Here is a 25607-nt window from a genome sequence, read left to right as displayed (position 1 = left end):
CTTAGGGAATTAATCAAAAACGTTACTGAAATTAATGAGAAAAATACAATGTTTAGGTATTAGAACTTGTCTGCAGAACTTGTCTTAGTTTGGATGTGAAAATTATACGTACCTAATATGATACATAAACATGAGATATCATGGTAGATAAGAGGAATGCTTTAATCTATAAATGGTTTCTTGTGCATGGCTTAAAAATCATGAGTACCCTTCAATGAATGATTAGCTGTCATCCTTATTGATAAGTTCCAACAAATGTCAGGCTATGTTCCTGTATAGAAAAACATTGATTTTTCACACAATAAACTCCACCATGTATTTTCCTTCTTCTTTTTTTAAAGGTGAAGAAGTCAAAAGCTAAAGGAAGATTGATATCAAGTTTATCTTACGTCACCTGGAACTTCTGACAAATGTCCCATTTTGGTTTATCATCTGTGTAAAACAAACCGCCCTTATAATGGTACAACCATTTTGAGAACTATACCATCATTGGACACAAAGAAGAAACACTGTAGGTAGAACATTTTAGATAAAACAAACTGACCAGAACTTTGCACAATCTGCATAGTCTACAGGTAACTGTGACTTAGTTTGCGTGCTAACACCATCCATGAATGAAGAATTTTAATATCCATTTAATATCAATGAGATATCAATCTTGAAATTGTAGGAAAGTATTAATGATGCTGGGCTTTCATCAGTCAGAACTGTATAGTAAATACAGCACCTTGTTTATCGTTGGCCTGTAGAACTCAAACAACTTGGAAGTACTCAATTGCTGAAGTGTTGTAACCAAGAAGGATTTCATGATGTACCTACTCCTGATTCTCCATTTTCACACACTGTGGGTGACACTCTCCATAGCAATGCAACACGGTCACTATGATGTTTGTAAGACACTCACAAAGTCGGACGAGGGAATTGTTTGGGAATACATGGCTTGTCAGCCAGAATCTGTAGAAATGACTCAGTATCTGAAGGTAACACTTGATCCTCCAAACAGCACTTGTGGAGACCCTCCAGAGCCCTTCTGTGCCATGGTAAGTGTCGTATTTAACTATGAAGATGCATTAGCATTAATTTCATATTTTCCATGTTTTCCATAATGTCAACAAATACTGTGGCATTGGCCTGTGCAGATGCAAGCAAATACATGTCAATGTAACGTGTGATGCCATGTGACACAAATCTTAGATAGATTAACTGGTAATTTGTCAGCAAAAAAGCACAAGAAAAATAAAATTCCAATGCCATATGTGTAATATTATGAAAGACAATTTCATTGGTTCCTCTAATAATGAATCCACTTTAAAAGCTGAATAGTTATTCATTAGAATGACGAAGTACTCTAAGGTATAGTATAGAACATGTAGAATTTTCCTACATTGCGATAAAAAAACTGTCACTTTGAATCAGAGTAAAAATCATGCCTATATCTTCAATGAAACACAGATCTATAAACCAGGAAAACCTCAGTATACCAGTAATGACTTGTTTACATTTTCAAAAGGAGACAGTCTTTGTCGTGGTACGCACGGAAATAATCTTATCTGCTGATCGGTTTGCTAACACCTTCATTAGGTTTTTGTATCCCCGGGGACTAACGCCATGCCAGATAAGGCTTACAGATTTTCATCCGATAATCCATACTTATGCACCTGCTCCATGCCAAGGATTTCTACCCAGAACTCTACATGTTGCATACAGGTTTTGAAAGGATGTCTTTGTGATGTATTTTCTAGTTGCTGGTTAAATATTTTGATCCATTCTCAAAATTGAATGTACAAATCTATTCCTTATATTGGCGATAATGGAATTAGTTTTGACCAAAGGATGAGCAAACTGGTTTGGTTGTCTGTAATATCATTTTAGAAACTAGTATTTTTTGTATGATCCCAAAAAACCCTGTATTCTTAAATTCTGTTTCTGTAAGAATTATTTTAGTCTAAAACTTTTAGGACAACACGTCATTCTTCTACATTCTTCACATCTCTTTTTTTATACATGAAATAGCCATGCTACAAAGGAAGTGAAAGATCAGTATTCATCCTTTCAAGACTTTAGAACCTCTTTCAAGAAAAGATGGTATACCACTTCATCTTAAAATTTTGGCCAGATAAATGCCTTGGCGTTTATCATCTGTCTGATATATGTGGGGTTTTTTTTCTTTTCTTCTTAATAGCTTTATAAAAATGTGAATAATGAGAGTTTGTGAAGCCTACTCAGCTTTGTAAATGATTGCCTTGAGTTTCTGTAATGCATTGTGGAAAAACATCAATAAGTCGCAGAATCTGTGAACAGCTGTAATGATTTAATTCAATTTTAGTATGCTGTAATACAAGAAAATCCACAGCAAATGTAATAAATAAAATTAATATAAGGTACATTCAAATTAGGTAGCATTTACCATATAAGTTGATTCCGTCTACAAGAACCAGAGGATCATGTCAAAGGAACCATTGACATCTCCTCCATTGTGCGGAACACATCTCCTGAAATGAAAATAGCTGGGGGATGGGGAAAGGGGACAATGCAAATGAGAGGATTCTGCGTTATGAAATTTTAAGCTATTATTTGTATTAAAGTACATGTGATGACTGGAGTTTTCCATTCTTTTACATACTCTGGGAAGAAGGAATATTTGTATTGGTTGTAGCAATTACACATAATGTATGTAATTGTGACAAGTCCAACGGATGTGAATGTCCACTCTTACCTTCCTTCCAACCTTCTCACTCACATAAAAGCATGCTTATCTATAACACATTTTCTGTAAATGTCCCCATCTAAAAAGGGAAAATCATGTCCAAATCTTGTATACAGTCAGTAAATTCTGGTTGATGCACATGTGCGCAAGCCAGTGCATTGCGTTCTGAATCCCCAAACACATTGTTTTTATAAGATCACAAAAGGGACAGCAAATGAGGATGACTTCTCAGAAATATCCTTTAGTGTTCCAGAATTAGTGGAATAATAAAAAAGAAGAAATGACAATTTTTTTCCCAATTTTTTGTCAAGTCTTCAAGAAAAAGAACTGATTAAATGGTGTGCATATAATTTAATCTTTGTAGAATTTGCCTAATCCATACTCACCAACATTTCCTTCCTAGATCCCAGAGGGGGGCTTAAAGGATGGGACCACACACTATGCATGACCCTGCAGCATTTAGGCTGTGTGTGTCTTAGTCATACACAGTTAAAACCAAATGCTGTCTGTTCACAGTGTAATACACTATGCATAGGCAGTAGTTTTATGCCAGGCCAGACCCGAAGTTGACAGGACAGGACAGGACCCAAAAATGGGACTGTCGTGGGAAACTCGGGACTGTTGGCAGATATGCTAATCCATAACTAGGCTATGGTACCCTAATAATCAAGCAATTCTCATGAATTATGCATGCACAGTTTATTATACTAACCAACAACACACTCAAAAACACAATTAAAATATAGCACTGCAATATTTTAAAAACCTAAAAACGGAGCCATTTGCTCCTGAAGCATAGAAATTGAGATTTTGCTGATGAATAAAAGGATGCTTGAGATTTACAAACACTAAATGCAAAAATGCTGGATGAATACCAGGTGCAAAATAAATCTTGCGCAAATCCCAATTTAATGGTAAATTAAATAAGTGCTAGTCAGACTGCACCCTGTGAATATAAATATAATAAGGTAGAACAATGCCTATAGAAGTAGGTAGGCTTTATTGCCTATGCAAAATAAATAAAGAAAAAAAAAAACATTTATATAGATCTAGCATAAGAAGAAGCATGTTCTATATCCCACTACCCAGGCTACCCAGGCTAGAGTTGGCGGGAAAAAAAAAATCAGAGTTTGATTTGCAATGCTCTATTTTTTTCTATGGGAAAACTCACCTGGATCCTTTGCTTGGTAAGACCCCCAAGACTCACGTACCACTCGTGAGTTAATTCCCCTTAAAGCAGTAGAGCATACATTCAGAGTAACAAACGAAAACTATAACATATTCAGTGCACAATGAATTCCCCGAGCCACTTCTCAATTTCCAAATATTTGCAGCAAACTAGGATTAATGAATTCCCCCATAAAGTAACTGGTATGCATAAATTATGTATGTTTTATAAATTTCATTCAATAATAAAATTATAATGTGCACTAGTAAAATTTGACTGTCTAGCTATAGTGCGACCATGTAGGTAGTATACATTTCATCGAAAGGACTACGATTATGTTTACAGCAGCCTGGCGCTGAATTACAATGATCTTTTTTGCATATTTATCATATCGGTCTTTATCTTCTGCTTTTTCTTTCTTCGTGCATGCCTACAATTTACTTATATGTGTTTCTTTTACATACAGATCTAGCTTTCTGCCCAGTATAGTTTGATACACGATGCATTCTAGCATCTCTAGCACCGTACAGCCGGGATGCAGGTGTCTTCCGCCTTACACAGTGCAGTTACGCTTGGTTAGAGAGCAGCTCTTAACTCAGTGCTATCCATCACTGAAACATCTGTAAATTGTCTGCAGAGAAGTAACGAGCCATCCACAGTTGAAATCACTAAAAAGGTAAAGTGCCATTCTCTGGGTGCTTTGTCTTTTATACAGTATCAGTAAGCGTAGCATTTATTACAAACGTATCCATTCATAATGGAGCTGGAGATTTGGCAGACAGCGCACTCTCTCCTGCACTCGGATTGTTCCACACCACTGCAGCCATAACTACTTTATGTAGCCGCCAGAGCCGGACTGACCGCCAGGCACAACAGGCAAATGCCGACACTACCTCCTACCTACCTTTAGCATATCATAAAAGTTTAGTTTGCAGCTACATACCTGGCTACTGGTAGTGATGTATTTACCGTAAACACTATGCTTGGCCTGACCCAGGATGGCACTTCCAGTCACCATCTTCATCCTCTCTCAATATTTTATAGGGTAAATTGGTTGGTTTGAGAAGAATAGAGATCTCACTTACGACTCACCCAGTGAGCAGCGGCACACCAGGGAGGCCATACCACCGAAGAGTGGATCTGCCCCACGGCCACCCTAAGTCTGGGCCAAGTTGGCCTAGGACAGGATATCTTGCCTACATTGGGCATAACGTCCCAAAGACAATTTAACTCAAAAGTCCAGTACTGGTAGCTACTAAATTAACAGCTCCATATAACTTCCCAAACAACTATACTTGGATCTTCTGAAGAATGCTGGTCCAGGGGATCAGGGGCAGAGCTGTTCATGGCTAGCAGTGACTGGGAGGTAAAGGTGCGATGGCTCTCAATGGTGCTTATCACCCTTCCTTGGATGAAAATGCCCAGTAATCAATGTCATTATTTCCACTAATACATTAATCATCTCTTGTGTTTTTTAAATAAAACCGCACCTTTACCTAAAAAAAAAAAATCACAAATCGAGTGACATTGTTTTACTTGTTTGTTTTGATTACTTTTAAATCATTTTTTTTTAATACACAAAAAAAGAAAAATAGGACTTTTAAAATGGAATTTATGCAGTTGGTTTTCTGAAAGAAAAAAAAAAACCCTGGGTGCTGACATTTTAGAAAAGATACCAGAATGTTTGTTTTGTGTTATCGCAAAATGAGAGGCCCCTAATGTGTTTGTCCGACCCCTGGAGAATGGTCATAATGTAACTAATCTGCAATGTATCTCTCATAAAAATAACTTATCTAGGTCTGACAGCCAAGACAGCTGGATATTCAATTACCAATAATGACACTGTTCTGTGAAAGCAGGAGATGCATTCTATCCCTGCTCTGACACATTGTCATTATGCATTATATTAGCAATTTTGGCACCGGTTGCTGAGATCATCTTGTATGCAAGGGATACATGATAAATATGTGATATGTAAACATGCATACCCACCCCACAGAATATCAGATGAATGACTTTGCAAGAAACGCTCCATGACCATGATCTATTATAGAAGCCAGAGACCTGGCACTAAGACAATGATGTATGGTTTACATCACCCTCTGACTTATTCACTTTAGAACAAAAAGGTGAGTAGGACAAAAAAAACGTGTACCTTTTGTCTTAGACAATCTCACCTGCTAAAGACATCATTTCTTTTTTGTTGGATTGTAAATACTGGTGGGTTCCTTGAGGGTAGCATTGAGAAGTGTAGAAGTGTAGGATCTGGATTCAGAGATTACAGGTGCAGTATGAGGGACAAATTAAAGAAGAAGATAATAAATGGAACAGCTTCCCAGAAGACGTTGTAGATGCTAAAACAGTGAGGGAACTTAAACTCACAAGGGGTAGACACAGAGACAGCCTTAAGTGTTCTGGCGCCCTGTGCGGACTACTCCTCTGGGGCCCCCCATCCCCTTCTCTCTGCCCCCCACTCTGCCCCTTCTCACTGCCCCCCCCTGCCCCTTCTCACTGCCCCTTCTCCCTATCCTTACTTACCTCGTTGCCGGAGTTCTGCGGTGGGAGCGGGAGGTGTCCATCTTCCCACTCTGCCCCTTCTCACTGCCCCCCTGCCCCTTCTCACTGCCTCCCCCCCTGCCCCCGTCCTCTGCCCCTTCTCACTGCCCCTTCTCCCTATCCTTACTTACCTCGTTGCCTTAATCACTGCTTAGTCTCCTCTTAGATTTAGGACAGCGATATGCCTACCCGTGGCCGCACAGGTCGCACACCCCTAAGGCCGGCCCTGGGTAGGCATATCGCTGTACTAAATCTAAGAGGAGACTAAGCAGTGATTAAGGTTTGAGTCTTTACATGATGAAAAATTGGAAGACTAGATGGGCTGAACGGTTCTTATCTATCATCAAATTCTATGTTTCTGTGGGGTTTTGGTTTGTCTGCCCCGCATTACTGTTATAGGAGAAGCTGCGAAACTGTACATCTGAGCTGTCCCTTAATCAGTCATGTGAAGCAGTCCGAAACCATTATTATAGCTGCTATTGTTATTGGAGAGGCGGAAGGCGGTTTTCAGCAGCCAGAGGGAGTGCTCCCTGACCCAGGTATCACTAAGCTGAGCATTGGGAGGAAAAATACTTTCACTCTATTTGTCTTTAGTCAGACAGACACATACAAAAAGATACATTAGCTGTACATGCACATTTTATGTGTGTGGACAAAGTGTCAGCCACACACACACCACTCTCATCCACCAACTCACTCAGCTCACACTATACCACACACTTACACTCTTGCTTTGCAGTAAACAAACTCTTAAGGTGCGCCATTTAGAGCAGCGGCTCGGAGGGAGACTGTGAACAGAAGGCTTTGTGTGATTCAGGGGCTGGAGTTGCTGAGCTAAGAGAAATTCAAACCCTTAAGTGCTGCTATATTCTTCTCCGCCAATCCAAACTAAATTAAGATGTCTTCTGAGCCTGGTACATTGTTCCAGCAGAGACATAGTTACAGCAGAATTGTGCATTAATTAATGTTAATCTATTCTTGGGATAGTCGTGGCCCATTGTACTGCACTGCAGATATTGTTGGCACATTATAAAGAGATGATAAGTTAGCGTTGCAGCAGAACGGTGATAACCGGAGTTATGAAAATGAGGAGCTTGAACTTCTTCAGCTGTAGTGTGAATATAGTTCAGCTTTATAGTGAATATTACACTGCAAGTTTCCCAGCACCATTAACCCTTACAAAACCTATACTGAGTGTTGCTAAGGAGTGAGTAAACTTCATTCATATGATAAGTTAAGTTTATACAATCATTATGATAAGTGGTAAAAAAAGTGAGTAAAAGGACAATGAGACATCTAACATCACTAATGTTTTGTATAGACCGGACAGCGCTTATACATTTTATATCAAGTGCTTTGTACACTGTTTAGGGCTTTCCACTTATCTACCATCTTCTTTCTTTACTATGAACTTGAGTTGAACAGCCTACCATGAGAAGTGGTAGATGTTAATACAGTAAATAAATTTAATAATGCTTAGGATGGGCATAAAACTATCCTGGTTCTTAGAGGAGACCAAGAACTAAGGAAGGTTTGAGTCTTTACAGCATGAAAAATGGGCAGACTAGGTGGGCTGTATGGTTCATGTTTTAAAGTAGACTAGTAGACTTGTCACCTATGAGTTTATGGTAGTATTTAAGATATCTACAATAAAAGACTTGCACATCTTCTTCACTGGACTTTGAGGGAAGAGCAGCATGATCCGGCATTCATTGGCATGGAGGTATTGGTTATCCTGTGGATTTGAGGGGGAAAGTTTTTAGGAGCCGGGGAGGTGGGTTTAGCGGGATTATTTTCTTTAGCGAGTTCCTCTCCTGCCCTATATCGGTCTATGGTTTCAGCGGGGACCTAAGGTTCCCGTGGTTGTTTTAGCGGAGTCAGTTGTGTGTTGCGTGATTTGCGTTTTAGGTGTGGGAACTACGCTGGTTATGATGGGTGTTATAGACCTTTTCCCATGGGCAACACATTCAAACAGATTTTGCCGATTGCATCTACCTACTACTGTAGATTATAGGTATAATACAAAATATCCTCACTGAAAGCTATATCTTCACATTGCATTAAACATGTTTCATCCACAATGCACTAAGGATTATACATACACATCATACTGCGGTTTACGCATACCCTTTTGTGCTGCAGGTTATTACCTACAGTATGCATTGCTGGTTATAGCTATAAAAAATTCTTACAGATTTCGTGTTTTAGCCTTAGGAGCTTGTTAAATATTCTATTTCATCTTTAAGAGACTGTTCAGGTTCTATCATCAATATTCAGCCTCTCATTAGTGCAAAGTGATTAACCTATTGATTATCAATAGTGCCTTATTAAGGCAAAATTATAGCCCTCTGAGTGGGGCAACTCAATGAGGCCTCTCTTCTCTCGTTAAAAATTAATACTTGCTATATATAGGGCATACGAGTCATTTATCTGCAGAGCAGGAGTGAATGACTGTACAGTATATATTAACCTCTTCACTGTTATAGGTCTAGCAATACATACTGTAAAAAAGCATGGCGGGATATGCATGTCGAAAAATAACTTGAAAACACAATGTCTAGGTCAAAAAGTCTGCTTTTATAAAATAGGATTGAATGCTATAGTAGAGTGCAGTTATGAATAGATAAGACATCATTGAGCAAAATGTTTTTCAGATTAAAAATAAAAAGGTCCTACAAATCAATCTTATCTGTGTACCATACCTTTCAACAGTCCCGTTCTCATGGGACAGTGTCAGTTTTTGCTTTTGCAGGGAGTGAGGAACATGGGCCACTTGGGTAGATCCTCTGGCCCAGAGAGGTGAAAAAAGCAATGGAGGGCTGTGCTGCTGCAACACAGACTTCCATCACAGCTCCCGCGTTCACCCTCGCCACATTAGCATCGCAAGATGGCTATTTGGGTAAGGTGGGCGATCATGTCCTCCACCCACTTCTGGCCCAGTCCTGCCCCTCCTCTTGCACCCCCCCTACACAGGTATCCTGATTTGGAAACCTGAAATGTTGGGGGTGTTGTGTACCATTTGAGAAGCAAGTACTGATTAAGGTTTAAGTCTTGATGGCCCGAATGGTCCTTATGTGCAGTCAAATGTTTCTGTAGTCTCTAGAATTAGGATATTACTCCTCCCCATTGTTATATTTCCTCTGTTGTTAAGTTTGTTTCCTAGTTTGGTTTAGGCAGCTTTTATAAAGGCGTAAAAGAAAACATCAGCGCAGCAAATTTAAACATATGCTTCTTCTACCAACTTTTGCCTCAAAGTTTATAAAACTGAACAACTTGAAGAGTTTCAATACTGTTTAAGAAACAAAAAAGTGCAACCTTAAGGGTCATTACACCATGAAAATATATAAAATCAGCGTTGTTGTTTTCATCTTGTTCTAAACCAGTAAAATAGGTAAAATGGGCTTGTACCCATATGCAGTCTGGATAGGAGGGATGGATGGAATCCTGAAGCTTAAGGGTTAACTATCGGCCGTATTTTCAGGACCCATCTCACGTTTTCATGTTGCTTTCCTGCCTTAGGGATGCATAAACTTGATTACGTAATTGATTTCCTACTGTGGGATTATATAGGCCACATACTACAGGCATGTGGGGGCTCCTGTTTTTCAGAGCCCCAAACACATATTTTGGGGCCCATGTGTAGTACAAGGGATTCAAAGACTAATCTTATGTAAACGAAGGAATCATTTGTTCCTTAAAGCTGCATAAAGGTTTATAACTCTTCTAATGGGGTCCCTTAGATCATTTGAGGCCCTAAGCAGTGGCTTAATCTGTTTATATGGGAGCATCGACTCGTAATGCAGGGAGACACTTTATAGGTGTTGGTCAAAAAGAAGTAAAAATTAAATGTGTTTTGGAAAGCATGGTTGAAATGGCAGCCCTCGATGAACTTGATACTTTCATCCCTTTTGTGGTACTATGTGTAGTTTTAAGAACTTACCAAAGCCAGAAAAAGATTTCTGCAGTAAGGAAGAGGGCCACCTTGTCAGAGTCTCACAAACAGTCGTCAATTACATTGTCACACAGCCCCATTTAGGAGGAGAAAGAGAAATTGCATCATTTTCATTTTAATGAGATGTCAGCTCTCCAGCGGGCTGCACTTTGAATATCAATGTTACTCCAGTACAGATTGGGGGCTAACGACCTCCGTCATTACTTTCCAGTTCCTTTAGTTTCTCTTGACAAATGCTGCTGAAATCCAGAGAAAACGCCAAGTGAGGAGGAGAAGATTCCTGCAGTCTTTTACCTGCTTTGCATCTGCATTATTCATCGGTCCCAGAACCTCATCTGCATGCACCCTAAGCTATAGAGACAGGCAAAATATTTAACATTGCTAAATATTTATAGAACAAGAATGGGGATAGGCTAAGCCAGCTCATTATTTCATCTAATTCCATTTTCAATAGTTATGTTAACCATAACCCGGTCATCAGACTTATTTTTTATTATTATTTTTAATTGCAGGTTTCTGATAGCTGTACACTTTAAATGGGGCAGTTAACATATACATAACAAATATACATTAATACAGATACATCAGGAGTTGAGGACCCTGTCCGTCTAGCCTTCCGGTACTTTTACACAAAGTTCCTGGCAGGAATGGTGGTCTTTTGAGGGCCCCACTTGTGAGCTTGAAGACACTTGTAAAATGTCTTAATTGCCTTTGCTGATAAGCCATTAAAACAGTCTAGTCTTGGAACTTTATGCTTATTTGACCTGATGCAGCATAGCCTGAACAAACAGCATCACGTGGAAATTATTGTTCTCCCCTTTGATTTCATAGAATTATTTGGCTTTGCAGTAGCCATCATTGGACACCTTACCCTAGAGATCTTGGTCATTGAGAGCAAGGACCAGCAGAATGTCATCTTACAGCTCCTTTCCACCAGCCCACAAAACAGTGAGGGTTCAAGTATGCAGAGAGCTTCTGGGACCGAGAGTTCTGTCAATATTTTAGCGAAGGTGTTTGGCAAATTGCAGCATTATGAAGGTGCATTATATAGTTTTGTGTTTTCTCGATGTATATACAGCACAGCTATCAAATTAACTGAAGAAGTAGATAGTCTAACTTTATAGCCACTCACACCAACTTGAGCAGTAATGTGAAATTCAAGATTAACTACTTTATCAAGTAGCACAGTTGGGAGTAGATATAACTTATATCTGCAGGATCAAGTCCACAGGGCATGGTAGCATTAAAACGGCAATTGTAACAGTTTCAGTATATATCCTTTAACAAGCATTCCTCCTAGAATCCACATACTCCTCCTTTGTAGTATACAAATTTATATTTATTTCAAGCCATTAAGTCGCCCTGAAAATGGCTTTTTGCCTGACAAAACCAGTCGGTGTATGCTCGATTGGAAATATGTTGTGTTGATATTTTATAATGCCTGATGAATATGGTTTTTAATGGCTCGAAATAAACATAACTTTTTAATGGCGGAGTACGTGGATTCTAGGAGGTATACTTGTTAAAGGATATATGCTTAAAGTGTTTAGTACTACCACACCCTGTGGATATACCGTATTGGCTCGAATATAGGCCGCACTTTTTTCCCCCACTTTAAGTCTTTAAAGTGGGGGTGCGGCCTATATTCGGGGTCTAGCGCCCGACGCCCGGGACATGTAGTCTCGGGGGCCGGGCAGGCAGCGGGGTTAGGATACAGATCCCCCGCAGCAGTGCAGGGGACCTGCATCCTACTCCCAGATACGCTCAGACAGCCTCCCCTGCCGGCACTTTCCACGGGGGGGTGCCGGCACGGGAGGTTGTCTAAGCGCATCGTGCAGACCGTCCGCACGATGCGTTTTACCTCTGCCCCCCCCGGACTTACCGGAGCAGACTCCCGGGTGTCTTGCGGGGGACATCTACGCAATACAACTTCCGGTGCCGGCACATCCAGGAAGTTGTATACGCGTATTGCATAGATGTCCCCCGCCGGCCTCGCAAGACACCCGGGAGTCTGCTCCGGTAAGTCGGGGGGGGGGCAGAGGAGGACAGTGGTAGCATATCTCGGGGAGGGAGGACAGTGGTAGCATATCTCGGGGAGGGAGGACAGTGGCAGCATATCTCGGAGAGGGAGGACAGTGGTAGCATATCTCGGGGAGGAAGGACAGTGGCAGCATATCTCGGGGGGGGGCAGAGTGGCAGCATGTTTTTTTGGTGCTTTTTTAAAGAAAAAAACTTTTTCTTTAAAAAAGCACCAAACTTTTAGGGTGCGGCCTATATACGGGGGCGGCCTATATCCCAGCCAATACGGTAATTATCATTGGAAGAAAGAACTTGATCTGGCAGATATGTGACATCAGGTCCCAACTGCCCTACTTGATATAGTAGTGTATCTTGTACTGCCTAGAAGAGAATAAATGAAGAGGTTAAGAGTATGATGAAGGGATGTTTATGTGAGGGTTAATGGTTGTAGAAATGGTTAATGGAAATGTATTTTTTTAGTTTTGTACAAAGCAAAACAGAAGCTTTGTATCAAAATAAAAATACCTCAATTAGAATATTTTATGAATCCTGCTAGCCCTTTTCAGTAATGAGAGACCTGAATTTGCGTATTATGCCTGGCAATCAGTCCTGTATTCCTTATGGCACCATGAAGAAGTATACGACTCAGGGTCTCCCAGTGGAGGAAGAAGCATGATCTTTTAAATTCTTAATGGTTTAATTTGTGTGTTCTGATTTGGTTAAGAAAACTATATGAATTAATCAACTGTGTAAAATCATAATAGCTCCTAAGACCTGTTAGCCTGTTTGTCTACGCAAGTCAAGTGTCAGGTATACTCCATCATTCACTACGTTCTACCAATCTTTGAGCATGTACCGCTGAGTTCATGCCTAAGATGTACCTGTAGATACAAGTTTTGACCCAGAGGGTCTCAGTCAAGGGTTGACAGAGAGCTTCTGGTTTGAAACATTGTCTGAATCTTCATCAAGAAAAGGTCAAGACACAACATGAAATTGCTGTGTTACTGAGTTTCTTCCGATGATCATATGTGATCTGCCTACAATGGCTGTTTATAATTACATAGGACGGTGTGTTAGTAGTAAAGCAGCTAGAGGCTCCTCTGATAGGATGCTGTTTTTAATTAATTATGCATTGGTATATATTGTTCTGGGCATATATTTTATTTTTTTAAATCCACATTAAACATCCAATGTTAATGTATACACTTAATATTTTAAATATATATATATATATATATATTAAAATGTATAGCTTTACATGTTTAGTAAAGCTTTGTATTTATACACAGCACCCAAGAGAAGGATCAGATTTTTAAAAAGTGGAAAAATATTGCTTCCTTTATCAATTTCCCGTTAAAACATTTTCCAAAAGGCTTTGCTTGAGAACCAAAGTTGACAGTTAGACGTATCCTTGGAGAAAGATCCAGGACAGAAATCGATAGTAGCAAATGATGTATTGCATCTGTTATTGGAGAAGAAATGAGCATCTCAGATGTCGGGAAATACACGCAGCCTTGGTCAAGTCAAAGTATAATGATCGTCTTTAGATGCAAATTAAAGAATCATTTACAACTAATTTTGTTTTCCCCTATTTGCACTAACCTTTAGCATGAAGGAAAAAGTAATCTGAAAAAAATGTTCTTGTAATGTTGTTGTTTGCCCCCGGCTTCCGATACAAACAGAATTTGATGGCAAATAAGAACCATTTGGCCCATCTAGTCAGCCCATTTTTGCTGATGTGATGACTTAGACCTTAATCAGTCCTTGGTCTAGTCTTAGATTCAAGAAAACTTTATGCCTGTCCCATGCATGTTTAAATTCCCTTACTCTACTAACACTTCTGCTAGGAGGCTGTTCTACCACCCTGTCTGGACAGTAAAACCTTCTTAAATTACATCTAAGCATCTGACCTTCCAATTTTAGATTACAACATTTTGTTTTAACATTTCTTTGAAAATAAACTTCACTCCTATATTATGTTAAACACCTTTATGTATTTAAAAGTTTTTGCCATATCACCTCTCTATCTCTCTCTCTTCTTTTCTCCAAGCTATACATACTGAGATCTTTTAGTGATAAACAAGTAATGACAATTGAAAGATAAGGGGATTTGTTTGTACAAGCGTTTGTGGAGAGCAGTGAAATTACGTGAAAAGAGCAAGTAAAACAGGCCTGTTTCCTCCATCACATGGAAATTAAAGGTTGGAGTATACAGTATATATACTGAATATCAAAAGCATGCCTCCCAACATTTATCTTGGAACAGTCATGATTTCCATGCACTGTGCCAGGTAGTTGCCACATTGTCACACTTGCAGTAAAGACCTTCATTGTAGCTATGACATGGTCACCTCATGTCGCTAGTTAGGTGTGATGATTTGGACACTTAAAATAACGAGGGGTATGCTAAAGGAAATTGAAGGAAGAGACGCTGTGCCCCACATTAACTTGTGGAAGTTAATCCCATTTCATACATCAAGTCTCCAATACCTGCACATGTCCAATGTGGCCCAAGGCAGGAACCATCAGGCTATTCAGCTTCAGGCAAAGGCTATCTTGACGAGATAGGAGTGCAAGGTGACACAGAAGCTATTTTCCTCAACTGGTAAAATACAAGTAGGATGTTCCTAGTTAAAAAAATAAGAAATACAAGGAAATCGGAAAGAAACTTGCCACCTCCTAAAGAAGTGTGGAAATGTGTATACATATGTGGCTTGTGCATACAAGGTATTCACAAGGAGTCTACACAGAGACACGGGCGGTGGGAGCGTGTGGAGTAAAACAAATATAATGTATCTTGGCGCTTCAGGTTCAATTAGCAATTCTTGAAGGGGGTGTTGGATGAACCCAGTGGTGTCACCCAACACTGCACACTCAGCATGCTGTCAGTGAGGAAGCAAATACAATTTATATCCATTACGCACCTCCTGTTCAAACCGGATTGAGTAAAGACACTGTTATCCAGAAAAAAAATACATTTTTAACATATAGAATGCGACAAAGCAACTTCTAATGACAACTCTCCATTGTGTGGTTCTCAGTGTACTGTATATGCATGAAATAGAAAAAAAATCCTTTACTTAATGGTTTTTATTCAAACACTTTGGGGAAAAACCTTAACCCAATGTTTAACTCAATGTTTAGGAACTGGTTTCCCCAAGTTGGAAGACATAAGAGGCTGAAGTGCCTCTGTCTTCTGCCATTCTGATTCCTGCTAAACAGACAGGTATCTGTGACTCCAGATGTTACATTTCTTGGTTTGGGGAACCTGGCTGGGGTCTGGCTCGTGCCCCACCATGGTCAGCTTGTCCACACTATTTTGTACTAACTTTTATGAATTCTCTTTTAGAGCAAACGTCAAAAGCTTGTTCATTCTGTTTTTAAGTTTCCATACGGTGTTTACTATTTTGAATAAATCAAGCTGTATGCTATATTAAGAAAAACGCTAAGTTTGCTTCAAACCCTTGTTTAGCTCACAAAAAGTGTCAAGTTTCTGACTACATGAATATCTAATACACACACCACACATGATTAATAGCTCTTCAATGAAAATGATAGAATTGCCCAAAATGTCTTAAAAATATTTTTAGTAATAGTAATTATTAATATTTTCAGTAATTAGTGATAGTTTTCAGTTTAGAAAAATGCAGCCTTTGCATGGCTGCAAATACCATAACCATACCATAATAGGATGTCGGTATACAAGGCAACACGTTTACCAATTTTTTGATAGACAGTAGAAGGAAGATAAATTGAGTTATGATTAGTGCTTTAAGTAACACAGCACGATGTTTACATACATAAAGGCATAATTACCTATGGAAAGCATTTTTTTGTTCCCTGTAATTTGGTGTAACTAAAACACAAGCACTTCCAAGATAAGAACATAGTAATTAAATGCGTCGGGAGCTTGATTTTTAAATAAATATGTAGCTGGTGAATTCATTAGGGAGCAATTAGTAACACTTATTTGAAAAACACTGTGCAGGAAGGAAAACGCAATGGTAAAAATCACAAATTTCACTGACCAGTACGGGCAAGGAAGAGAACAAAATTAATAGAGATTTTGCACTTTCAAGGGATTCAATATTGCTAAAACTGTATGATATGCCATACCTTCTAAGCTTTAGAAATCATATTATATTTGTGTTAGCGGAAAAGTTAGGCGCACCGGGCTAGGGACTATTTTCACAGAGGCAGCATCCTGATGTCAGTGGACGACCACAGCACACAAACAGGCATTAGGAAGTAGAACTCACATGCTCCCCTAGTGGTGAAATTCAGAATTAAAAATAGTGGTGCCAATACTGTGCCACACTTAAGGTAGGCTGCCAGAAAGGTTAATGTGCCAGTGCGCGTGGAAACAAGAGAGTCCGAATAGATCTACTGAGTGTTTGTTATAGAAAACAGTCTGAAAAGCAGAAGGAATTTAAGGAGTCTTTCAAATTCATACATGAATGTTCCTTATATAGTTGCCATGTACAGTCCATAACTGAGAACTTCACAGGGTAGGTTACCCAGAGCACTGCCTCTTGAGGGAATGACTTTATGAAGGAGCATATCTAGCCCTAAACGGCCTTCACAGAAAGCATAAACTGACCGAGAGAAGAAGGACTCTCCCCCGGAGACTCCAGGTCAAACCATAAGAGTTACCAGCATACCCGGGAGCTCTCAACGTGAAGTACTACTACTCTGGGTCTCAGAGTCTCTCTGTGGGATGCCAGGTACCAGATTTTTTAAAAAGTAGGTCAGGTGCTGAAATACAACTCAAAGGTATAAGCGACAGCTTCAAGTATAACCTTTTACCAAATACAGTTAACATCAAACCTTATGGTGTAAATTTCTCCACAAGTCAAATTCAAATGTGATTTTCTTGTCACTTCAGAAATTCTCACATGAAGCAGATAGAAAAGGGTGCAGAATAAATGTATTCCAAGGCTGGGGGATGAGTCCTCATATGATATACAGTAAAATATTTATGTTTCGAAGCTCTAAGAGGCCCACTTATAAAAGCAATTTAAGAATCAGTTGTGAGTGAGATGTTAAACAGGATTTGTTCTTATTTATGAAATGAAAGCGACCAAATGTTTGCATTTACAATACTTGAATGCATTCCTTGCAAAATCGATTTGACTGTTAATTTTATTTTCCAAAAGTTTGCTTTCTGTCTGGGTCAGGTTGTTCTATTAAATAGCCTTGAGTGACATGTTTCAAGTATGTATGATCTGTTGTGTCTAGAACGGCAAGAGCCTGAGAATATGCCAATCAATAGCAATGTTATCATCACTCGAGATCAAATACAGAGATTCCCCGGCTCCCGGTTCCTAATGACATTTACTCCTTTGATGAATTGATAATGTTCTTCTCGTCGAGGTGTCTCTGGGTGATCCTTGCTGTTCTGCCGATATAACACCTACTGCTGTCTGAAACAAAGTTGGATGCCAAAAAAAGAATCACTATGGCTCTCACCATCCCCTCTTACTCCTAAAACTGTGGAGCAGCCAATTTCCTGTTCCCGCTACTTTAATATTCCAAAGAACCTTCCATCCGTCTCAGGCAGTTATTAATGACTGCTGAATAAAAGAGCACATTTATCAAAAATGCTTTAAATCTCCTAGGCTCAAAAATTATAGCATAACCATTAGCAGCTTATTTAGAGAAATTGAAATCACAGCACATGTGTACTTTCTATAACCACTGACAGAGTATTTAGGGGACTCAGACAGCAAAATATAGGACAATGACAGGGTTCCCTGCACTTAAAATATTCATCATGCACCCCCTAATCCAATATGGCTGCCACTGTGCACTGCCTGCATCTAAAGCAATCATAAAGCACCTCCACAGATCTGCCTCCTAGTGGTAGTAACATCATTTTGTTAATGATAAATAGTAAGCAAAATACATTGTTTTAATGAGCTGTTGGGTTCTCATATGTCAATATGCGTCATAGCAGAAGCAGCTGGGAATTTACTAAAATAAAACATGCAACATGTTTAAAAATATTACAGATAATAATATAGTCCAACATATTGGAATTACATTCCCGATGCCTGGAAGTTTGAGGCAATCCAATCACAAAAAAGAATTTGGAAAGCAGGGTGGGTGGCATGCCAACAACTGCCAGGGTTGGAGCGTTGGAGCAGGGGACCTCTATCTAGGACCACCTAGATAGAGGTGGAAGCACAAGGTGCAAAGCAGAAGGGATGGGGTCAGCAGGAAGGCTGGGGGTCAGCTCCTGAAGCTACCTACTGTCATCTTCCTCCTGGCGGAAGTCTCATAACCATACCTGGGAACTCTCTGGTTTTTGCCCAGAGACTCTGGGAGAAGCTCCAGTTCTGAAGGCGAACACTCTGGGTCTAACACACCCAACTCCCCATCCATTCCCTTCTAAATGAGAGCATTTCCCGCAACATCAGCGGAACCACCCACCAACGTCGGCGGGTAGTCATGGCCGCAACCCCTAAGGGTAGGCTCCGGGTAGCCAGAGCCCAAAAGTTCCCAGGTATGCTCCTAACAATGACGGGTCGGTCAGAAGCTTCTCTAACCAACTGGCCTTTCATGAGGAAAAACACACGCCATGCCCTAGCAACTTATATCTTCTTCTTTTTCATTCATACAATCTAAACTTGCTATTTACTTACCCTTTCTTTTCTCGAACGCTGTGTTTTAAAACCCTCTTCACCCTGAATGAAGGTTATTATGCAGTATTTCCACACATATTCTTAATTTTACTGCTCTTTGCTGTTTATGTTTCCACGCGCATTTTAAGAAATGTCAAGCAACACTCTCAGTGCCCATGATTCATCTAAAAGTACGATTAATTTAGCATAAATGTGTGCCCTTGTGTTCACGTGAGCACCAGTTTGCAGGGAATATTAATGTTCAGACCTTTATAGGATCTACTGAAATATTTATCAACTGTAAATTGCAAAAAAAAAAAAGGCAGCACATGTGCTAATTAGCAGATGCAGCAATATTCTGGGACTTGTCACAACAGATCACAATGATTTTGAAGCTGTTTACGATGCTTTCCAAATGGTTGTTCAGAAGAAACATTTTTGCAATCAACGTCGATTTAACCTTTATGCTAACAGGTAGGAGACAGATTCTTACACAAAGCTGGTTGTGTGATTAATATAATTTTTATGAATGAGTTCACTTCAAAACTGTACAATGAACAGCTTGAATGATAATGTTACATCAGGAGCCATACATTTAATGACGATACTCAACACTGAAGCAGTTCTGGGACAAAATTGTAGCTGCCTAAACCGACGTAGGTTTCCTGTTAATTAAAAATGGAACGCTTTTCATGATTTTCTAATTTGTAGATGAGACAAGAAGTGGACCCGACTACCTAATTTGTCACCATCTATGTTTTTTATATTAAAAAGTTGTCATAAGTGGGACACCACTGGGCAGGTCATAGATAGGACTATCTATAGAGATAAGACCCCAGCGTCAAGAGTGTTGTAGCAGAAGGCTTCTTGGTCGATAGGGAACATCAGATTACTACAGTGTTAAGGGTCCATCCCGTTCTGTTTCCCCTTGTGTTTCTATAAGTCATTTTTTTATCTAAATCTTTCTGACGGGGTCAGACCAGGAGCATATGTTGAAGCCCACTGGATCCAATGCAATTTATCCTGGTGTTTAGATTAATTATTGTGTTTTTGCAGGAGGTTTGTTAAGTGGTTGTTTGATTGCTCTTGTAAAGATTCATTACTTGTTCACATGCCTTGTGGTTTTGTATGTGAGAGATAAGGGGGAGGAGGAGGAGACAGAATTGTCTTTGGATGGATTATCCCAACAAACCCATCAGCATTTGATTCTAATCGGAATTGACCAGGGAAAGACAGACTTCTAATATGTATATAAAAGTAATAATACTTACAATATCTAATTAACAATTTTAAATGCAAAAAATAGTTACACTTGGATTTCGTTTATATGGTCTATTGCAGTTATTAATGACTGAGAGTAGTTATTTTTTAAAATATTATAATTAGGATAGCTGTATGCCTATCCCATGTATGTTTAACCCCTTCAGGACCTTCAGGCCCAGAGCTATATTATTATTCAAGACCAGAGCAATATTTCAGTTTTTACTATGTCAAAATCCCCTTTGTATGCAATGTCCCTCAGTTAGAGCGCTGTAATTCTGCCAGCTCAAGGCCATACATTTTGGACTGAGCTGTCAGAGGGGTGAGCAGACGGTCATACTCTACAGGTGTAAAATGGCCATGACGTATGGAGTATTTCATGGGACCTAAAGAAGCATTTTTTTGTGACATACCCTGTAAATTATTAGTCCTTAAGGAATTAAATTACCTGACAGGCAGCTGTGGGAGGAATATGAGGAATAATTACAGACAAACAGGGATGCTTTTGTGTTTACAGTATATAAGCGTTACCATTTAACATTCCAGATATGTATGGTTCATGCAACACTGTTCAACAAATCAACCCTATAATCTGAATTTTGCATTCTTGTCTACATCTAGTCTCAGAGGTTCAGTGTTCAAGATACCGTAAACGTAATATCTGGGTGCTGACGGCATTGAACAAATCTGGATGGATGCCAAGAAGGGTGACATTCGGTGGTTAACAACAGCAGATGAATGATCTGCATCAGCGGGCCTAGAAACGTCTGCTGCTTTGCCTACTTTAAGATTAAAGAATGTTGTATAGATGCCAGCGAGAGGTTTTTGAAGGATTTTTCTGTTTACAGGGTCTTAAGAGAATTCAGTGGAGGTCCTAAAGTACACAGATCCTCACAATGTGTGGTTGTTTTCTGAGAAGGGAGAGGGTTCCCATACTTGAAGCACAGCCTATACACTTTAAATTGTGTGACATTATAATCTTAATTCTGATCCCAAACTGAAAACCGTGCTGCAGAGAGAAGGAACCCCTGCTAAATAACCCAAAAAGGATAACAAATGTTATTGTATAATGTTTAGCTGGGACAAGAGGGTCTCAATGATTCAGAACAAAGGTATTCAATCTGATATATATACATATATATATATATATATATATATATATATATATATATATATATTCATAAAGCACTAGCAGACAGCACTGTTACAGTGCTGGGAGAATACAGATTTAATAGTAACATTAAGATTACCAATATGGTGATCAAACACACAATGAGAATAGTGCCCCGCTCTTGGTATTACTGGTAAATATCTTCAAGATTACACAAAATATCAGATTGTCAGTGTATTTTAAGTTATTTACCAAGCCTTGAAATGTTTCTTTTATTCTTAATCTTTCTTTTAACGCCCATCATCACCACACACACATACAGACTTGCCACAATAGGGTATAACATGGAAAGCACAGTTGCATACGTGATTGAAATTCTTACTCTGCATCTCATTCAGAACCTACCCTGTAATTTTGTTTCTTAACCAACTATTGGGAAAGAAAGGCTGATTAGACTGCAACACCACGTTATCGACACAGGTTATCGGTAAGTCTATTCCCATTGCCTCTCTGCTGGTTGATCAGATGTAGAAAGACAAGGTGTGTATTTTGGGAATCTCAGCTTGATGGATTCCAGAAATAGAAGCAGATACGTCTGTATCATATAATTTGCAGTCATTGCCTCAAGGACTTTGGTTCTGCCACTAAAATTACTCAGTTTAGACCCTGTTGAGAAGTATAGATGCAGCAAGCCCTTAATATATTTCTCTCCTTTCACAGTACGAAGTTCTTCTCTTACTTTCACCTTGTAAAGGACAACAAGATTTTATCCAGAAAGGGCTTCCAAATTGTAAATGGTTAAACTGTCATCTTAGAGCAAAAACAAGCCATGCATATGGGGGCAGGGGGTTGCTATGTATGAAAACTAATTAATAAATAGGCACCCTGCACATGGCATCATTAACAGCTGTCAGGCTATAGGGCAAACTCCTGGTAAGATGGTGGCCAATGGACACTGTACGATTACCTTTATTGCCGTCAGATCCAGTCCTTGAATGTGTGGCTACCACCAGGATGTACAAGGGGCGGACTGGCGATGGCCGGTTGCCCACTGGACATTTGCCTGGTGAGGCAGGTGGCTAATCCAGGTGTTGGCCGCACATTTTAGGTAGTAGTGATATAGTGATATAGTGTAAATTGCTTATTTCCTGACTCCATATTAGTCTATGTAGTGATGCTCCTCCTAAGAAACTGATATAAACATTACAGTTATGGATTTAACATAATAACGATAAAACTATATTTCCACTCACAACAAAACATACAATGTATAGATCAATTTAACCATTTAGTGGGCCGCAAGAGAACTGCCCTAAGAGATGTAAAGAGCAGAGGCAGCTTATTGAGCAACATGAGAGTAGTCATTCACAACAGCTGGAGTGGTAGGGGCTGATTCGCCTTAGGTAAGGTTCAGGATATAACTATATACTATTAGTCCTTTTGGTAGCCACAGAGTTAAAACACATGCTTTTAGTTTAACCCCCACGATGCTGAATATTCTCTAGCAGAATCCTGTCTGTCAGCTCAGGGCTCATTTTGCCATTTGATTTTTCTCACCTTATAAATATTTAACATCGCCTGCTCAAGTGAGGTCGCATTTAAAACAAAACTACAGCTCAGGAGCAGCAGGGCAAGCGTGCGCTATCTTCAATAAAACAGAACGAACGTCCAATACGCCTGCAGCAAAACGTAATTAAAAGAAGACAACGGTAATTGGGATATTTGTTGTGACAGCAACTCCGAAATGGATTGTCTTATTAATGGTAAAATATTAGCTGAATATAAGCAATTACCAGTCAAACACAGAAATGTACTCAGAGAATGTCTGCTTCTGCCATAAGGAGTCATAATAAAGTACCTTTATAGAGTCATTACAGTGGTATTACTCCTAGCAAAGGAGTCTGCAGGATTTTTTTTCCGGGGGGGGGCAAAATATCCTCCCCACCGTTCCCCTCTCCCATCCATCTTATCCAATTGCATACTTTGATTATTTTTTAGGAACTAAACTATTCTGGTAAATATAAACTGACTGCAAGACAAACATATGAATTTACCATGGTGGTACAGAGGCCACCATGAAAATGTTAGAAAACATATAGGTACTTACACTACTCGCTGTCTTGAGCTTCTGCTGTGGCAATAACTTGCGCTAACATCAGTTAGGTACTGTCACGGTAACTCTCTGAGACTGAGGACATATGGGGGTAGGTTTGAGTTTGGGCGGGGGCCGTGGCAGATTCATGGAGAAGCTCCTTTGTCAGCTTCCCATTCCCCTTTAAGTCACCCAGTGCATATGGGGGCACAGGGTGACCGGGAAACCCAGTCTGGTCTGCCCAATCCAGACTTCTATAGACTAACCCGCTATGACCGGAACAAACCAAGAAACTCTACAGAACTGCCTAGGCTTTAAGGACCTTTGCCTCTGTGTGTTAGTTAATTCTCGCAACAGGTTTATTTTCACCACCCTGTCCTAATCACTATTTCCCGCTCCCTGTAATTCTTATTCCACCAGCTGGCAGCATTGGGAATTGCGGAACACCACAATTTACCCCTGACCGGAGAACAGCAGTATTCCCCTTGAACTTTTGGGCAGATTGTGAATCAGCTGTGGGTGCCAGGCAGATGTCTTTACTCTGGGTGGGATAGAGGGAGTGGAGGATATTATATTTCAACTAGGTCTGTGTATGAACGTGTGCCCTGTAACTCAACGAAGCAGTCTTGTTTTCACCTTTAATCAAGTTTTGACCGATGTTTGCATGGGGAACTATGTATCAGTAAACAATGCAAAATGGGGAGACTTTGGCGGAGATACTCAGGTCAAGAATTGGAGCTCCGCCACAGGTACGCAGTGGTTTAGTCATTGAATCAGAACATGTTGGGCAGTGATTATAAGATGAGGTGAAATATTTTAGCAGTTAGCAATTGTATAAGTGCCTGGGAGTTGAATTGCTTTCTTGTAAGAATGATTTTAGTACAGACAGGGCCAGCCCAAAACATTGTGCTGCCTGGGTCTGAGGATGAAATGCTGCCCCCCCACACACACTACATCCCCATCCACATCTATCATGTCATATCACATTCTCATTCACACTCTCTTACATGCTCAATACACATACAAACTTCTATTGTGCTGAGGCACTAACCCTACATTACACATATACCATGTGGTGTCTCATGCATTCGCGCGCACACACGCACATACTACGGTCTGTATTACACGTATTCACTCACTTCTGTAACAAGTGTACACACCTCAGTCTGTGCTACAAATTGTTCTGTCAGCAAAACACATGCACAGTTTGCTTCATAAGCCATGTATTCCTTGTTTCACGAAGCATGTAGTGCCTGTGTGCTACGTGTGCATGTCACATTGTTTTAACATTGCCTTTTATTACAGATAAACTTTGCTTGCTTTGCTACGCCGAGATGTGGACCATTAATCGCCTCAGCATATAAGGGTTAAATCTTCTCCTAATGACATAAAACAGAGACACGACTCACAGAAAGAATATTATAGTTCATGGAAATACCTAGAGATGCTGCTTCAATCGCTGTCCAGATTTGAAGCTTCTCTTTATTGGGGGAGAACTGGGAAATTAAACTGCAAATCAGAGGACTGGGATTCATCTCACAACCAGGATCCTTATTAATGTCCCAAAGGGTACCAAGAAAGAGAATTATTATTGGGTCTTTATTGTACATGCAGCTCCTCATCAAGATTTAACTCTCTCACTGTCAACGAACATTTTCAGTTTGAAATCTTCAGTAAAAAAGCTGTCATCTAAGTCAAATTATTTATGAGCCGCACATTAGTAATAAAATGTTAGGTCATTAACAATTTTTCATTCTACTTTCATTATTCTTTCAATCTCCTTGAGGAATACTCATTGCTGGGGGAATCCCACATATCACTACGACTTAATGTTTTTGTGCTTGGAAACAGTCAAGTCAAAGAAAGTTTTCCAACCATATTCTAAAGAAAAGTGAAGTTTCATCTCGTTTTTGTCATTGCAGCTTCCAGTAATATGTTCACTGTTATTATAGACAGCTTTGTATTTTCAGAATAAGATCTTGATTGCAAGCTAAATCTTTGCTGTGAAATTGAACAGTTGTTCACATTGTAGTATATATGTATTCAGTAGACTTGTGCATTCGTATTGGGGCGAACACGAATAGTGTGTTTTCATTGTTCAGCCCAAATACCGAAGAAA

General features: G+C 39.6%; 1 protein-coding gene across 3 annotated transcripts in view; it reads left to right on the top strand.

Annotated features, from left to right (window-relative positions):
• The first annotated feature begins 633 nt into the window (after positions 1-633).
• NTNG1 (netrin G1) overlaps positions 634-25607 on the top strand; it is an 89179-nt gene continuing 64205 nt past the window's right edge. For all 3 annotated transcript variants that reach the window (XM_053468934.1, XM_053468933.1, XM_053468932.1), the window contains exon 1: positions 634-1040. In XM_053468934.1, coding sequence (XP_053324909.1) covers positions 807-1040 — 234 coding nt within the window. In that variant the 5' untranslated portion in view covers positions 634-806. The remainder of the gene's footprint in view (positions 1041-25607) is intronic.

The sequence above is a fragment of the Spea bombifrons genome, chromosome 6 (assembly GCF_027358695.1).
Source record: "Spea bombifrons isolate aSpeBom1 chromosome 6, aSpeBom1.2.pri, whole genome shotgun sequence".
Classification (NCBI taxonomy): domain Eukaryota; kingdom Metazoa; phylum Chordata; class Amphibia; order Anura; family Pelobatidae; genus Spea; species Spea bombifrons.
This window is presented reverse-complemented; position numbering and strand designations above follow the sequence as displayed.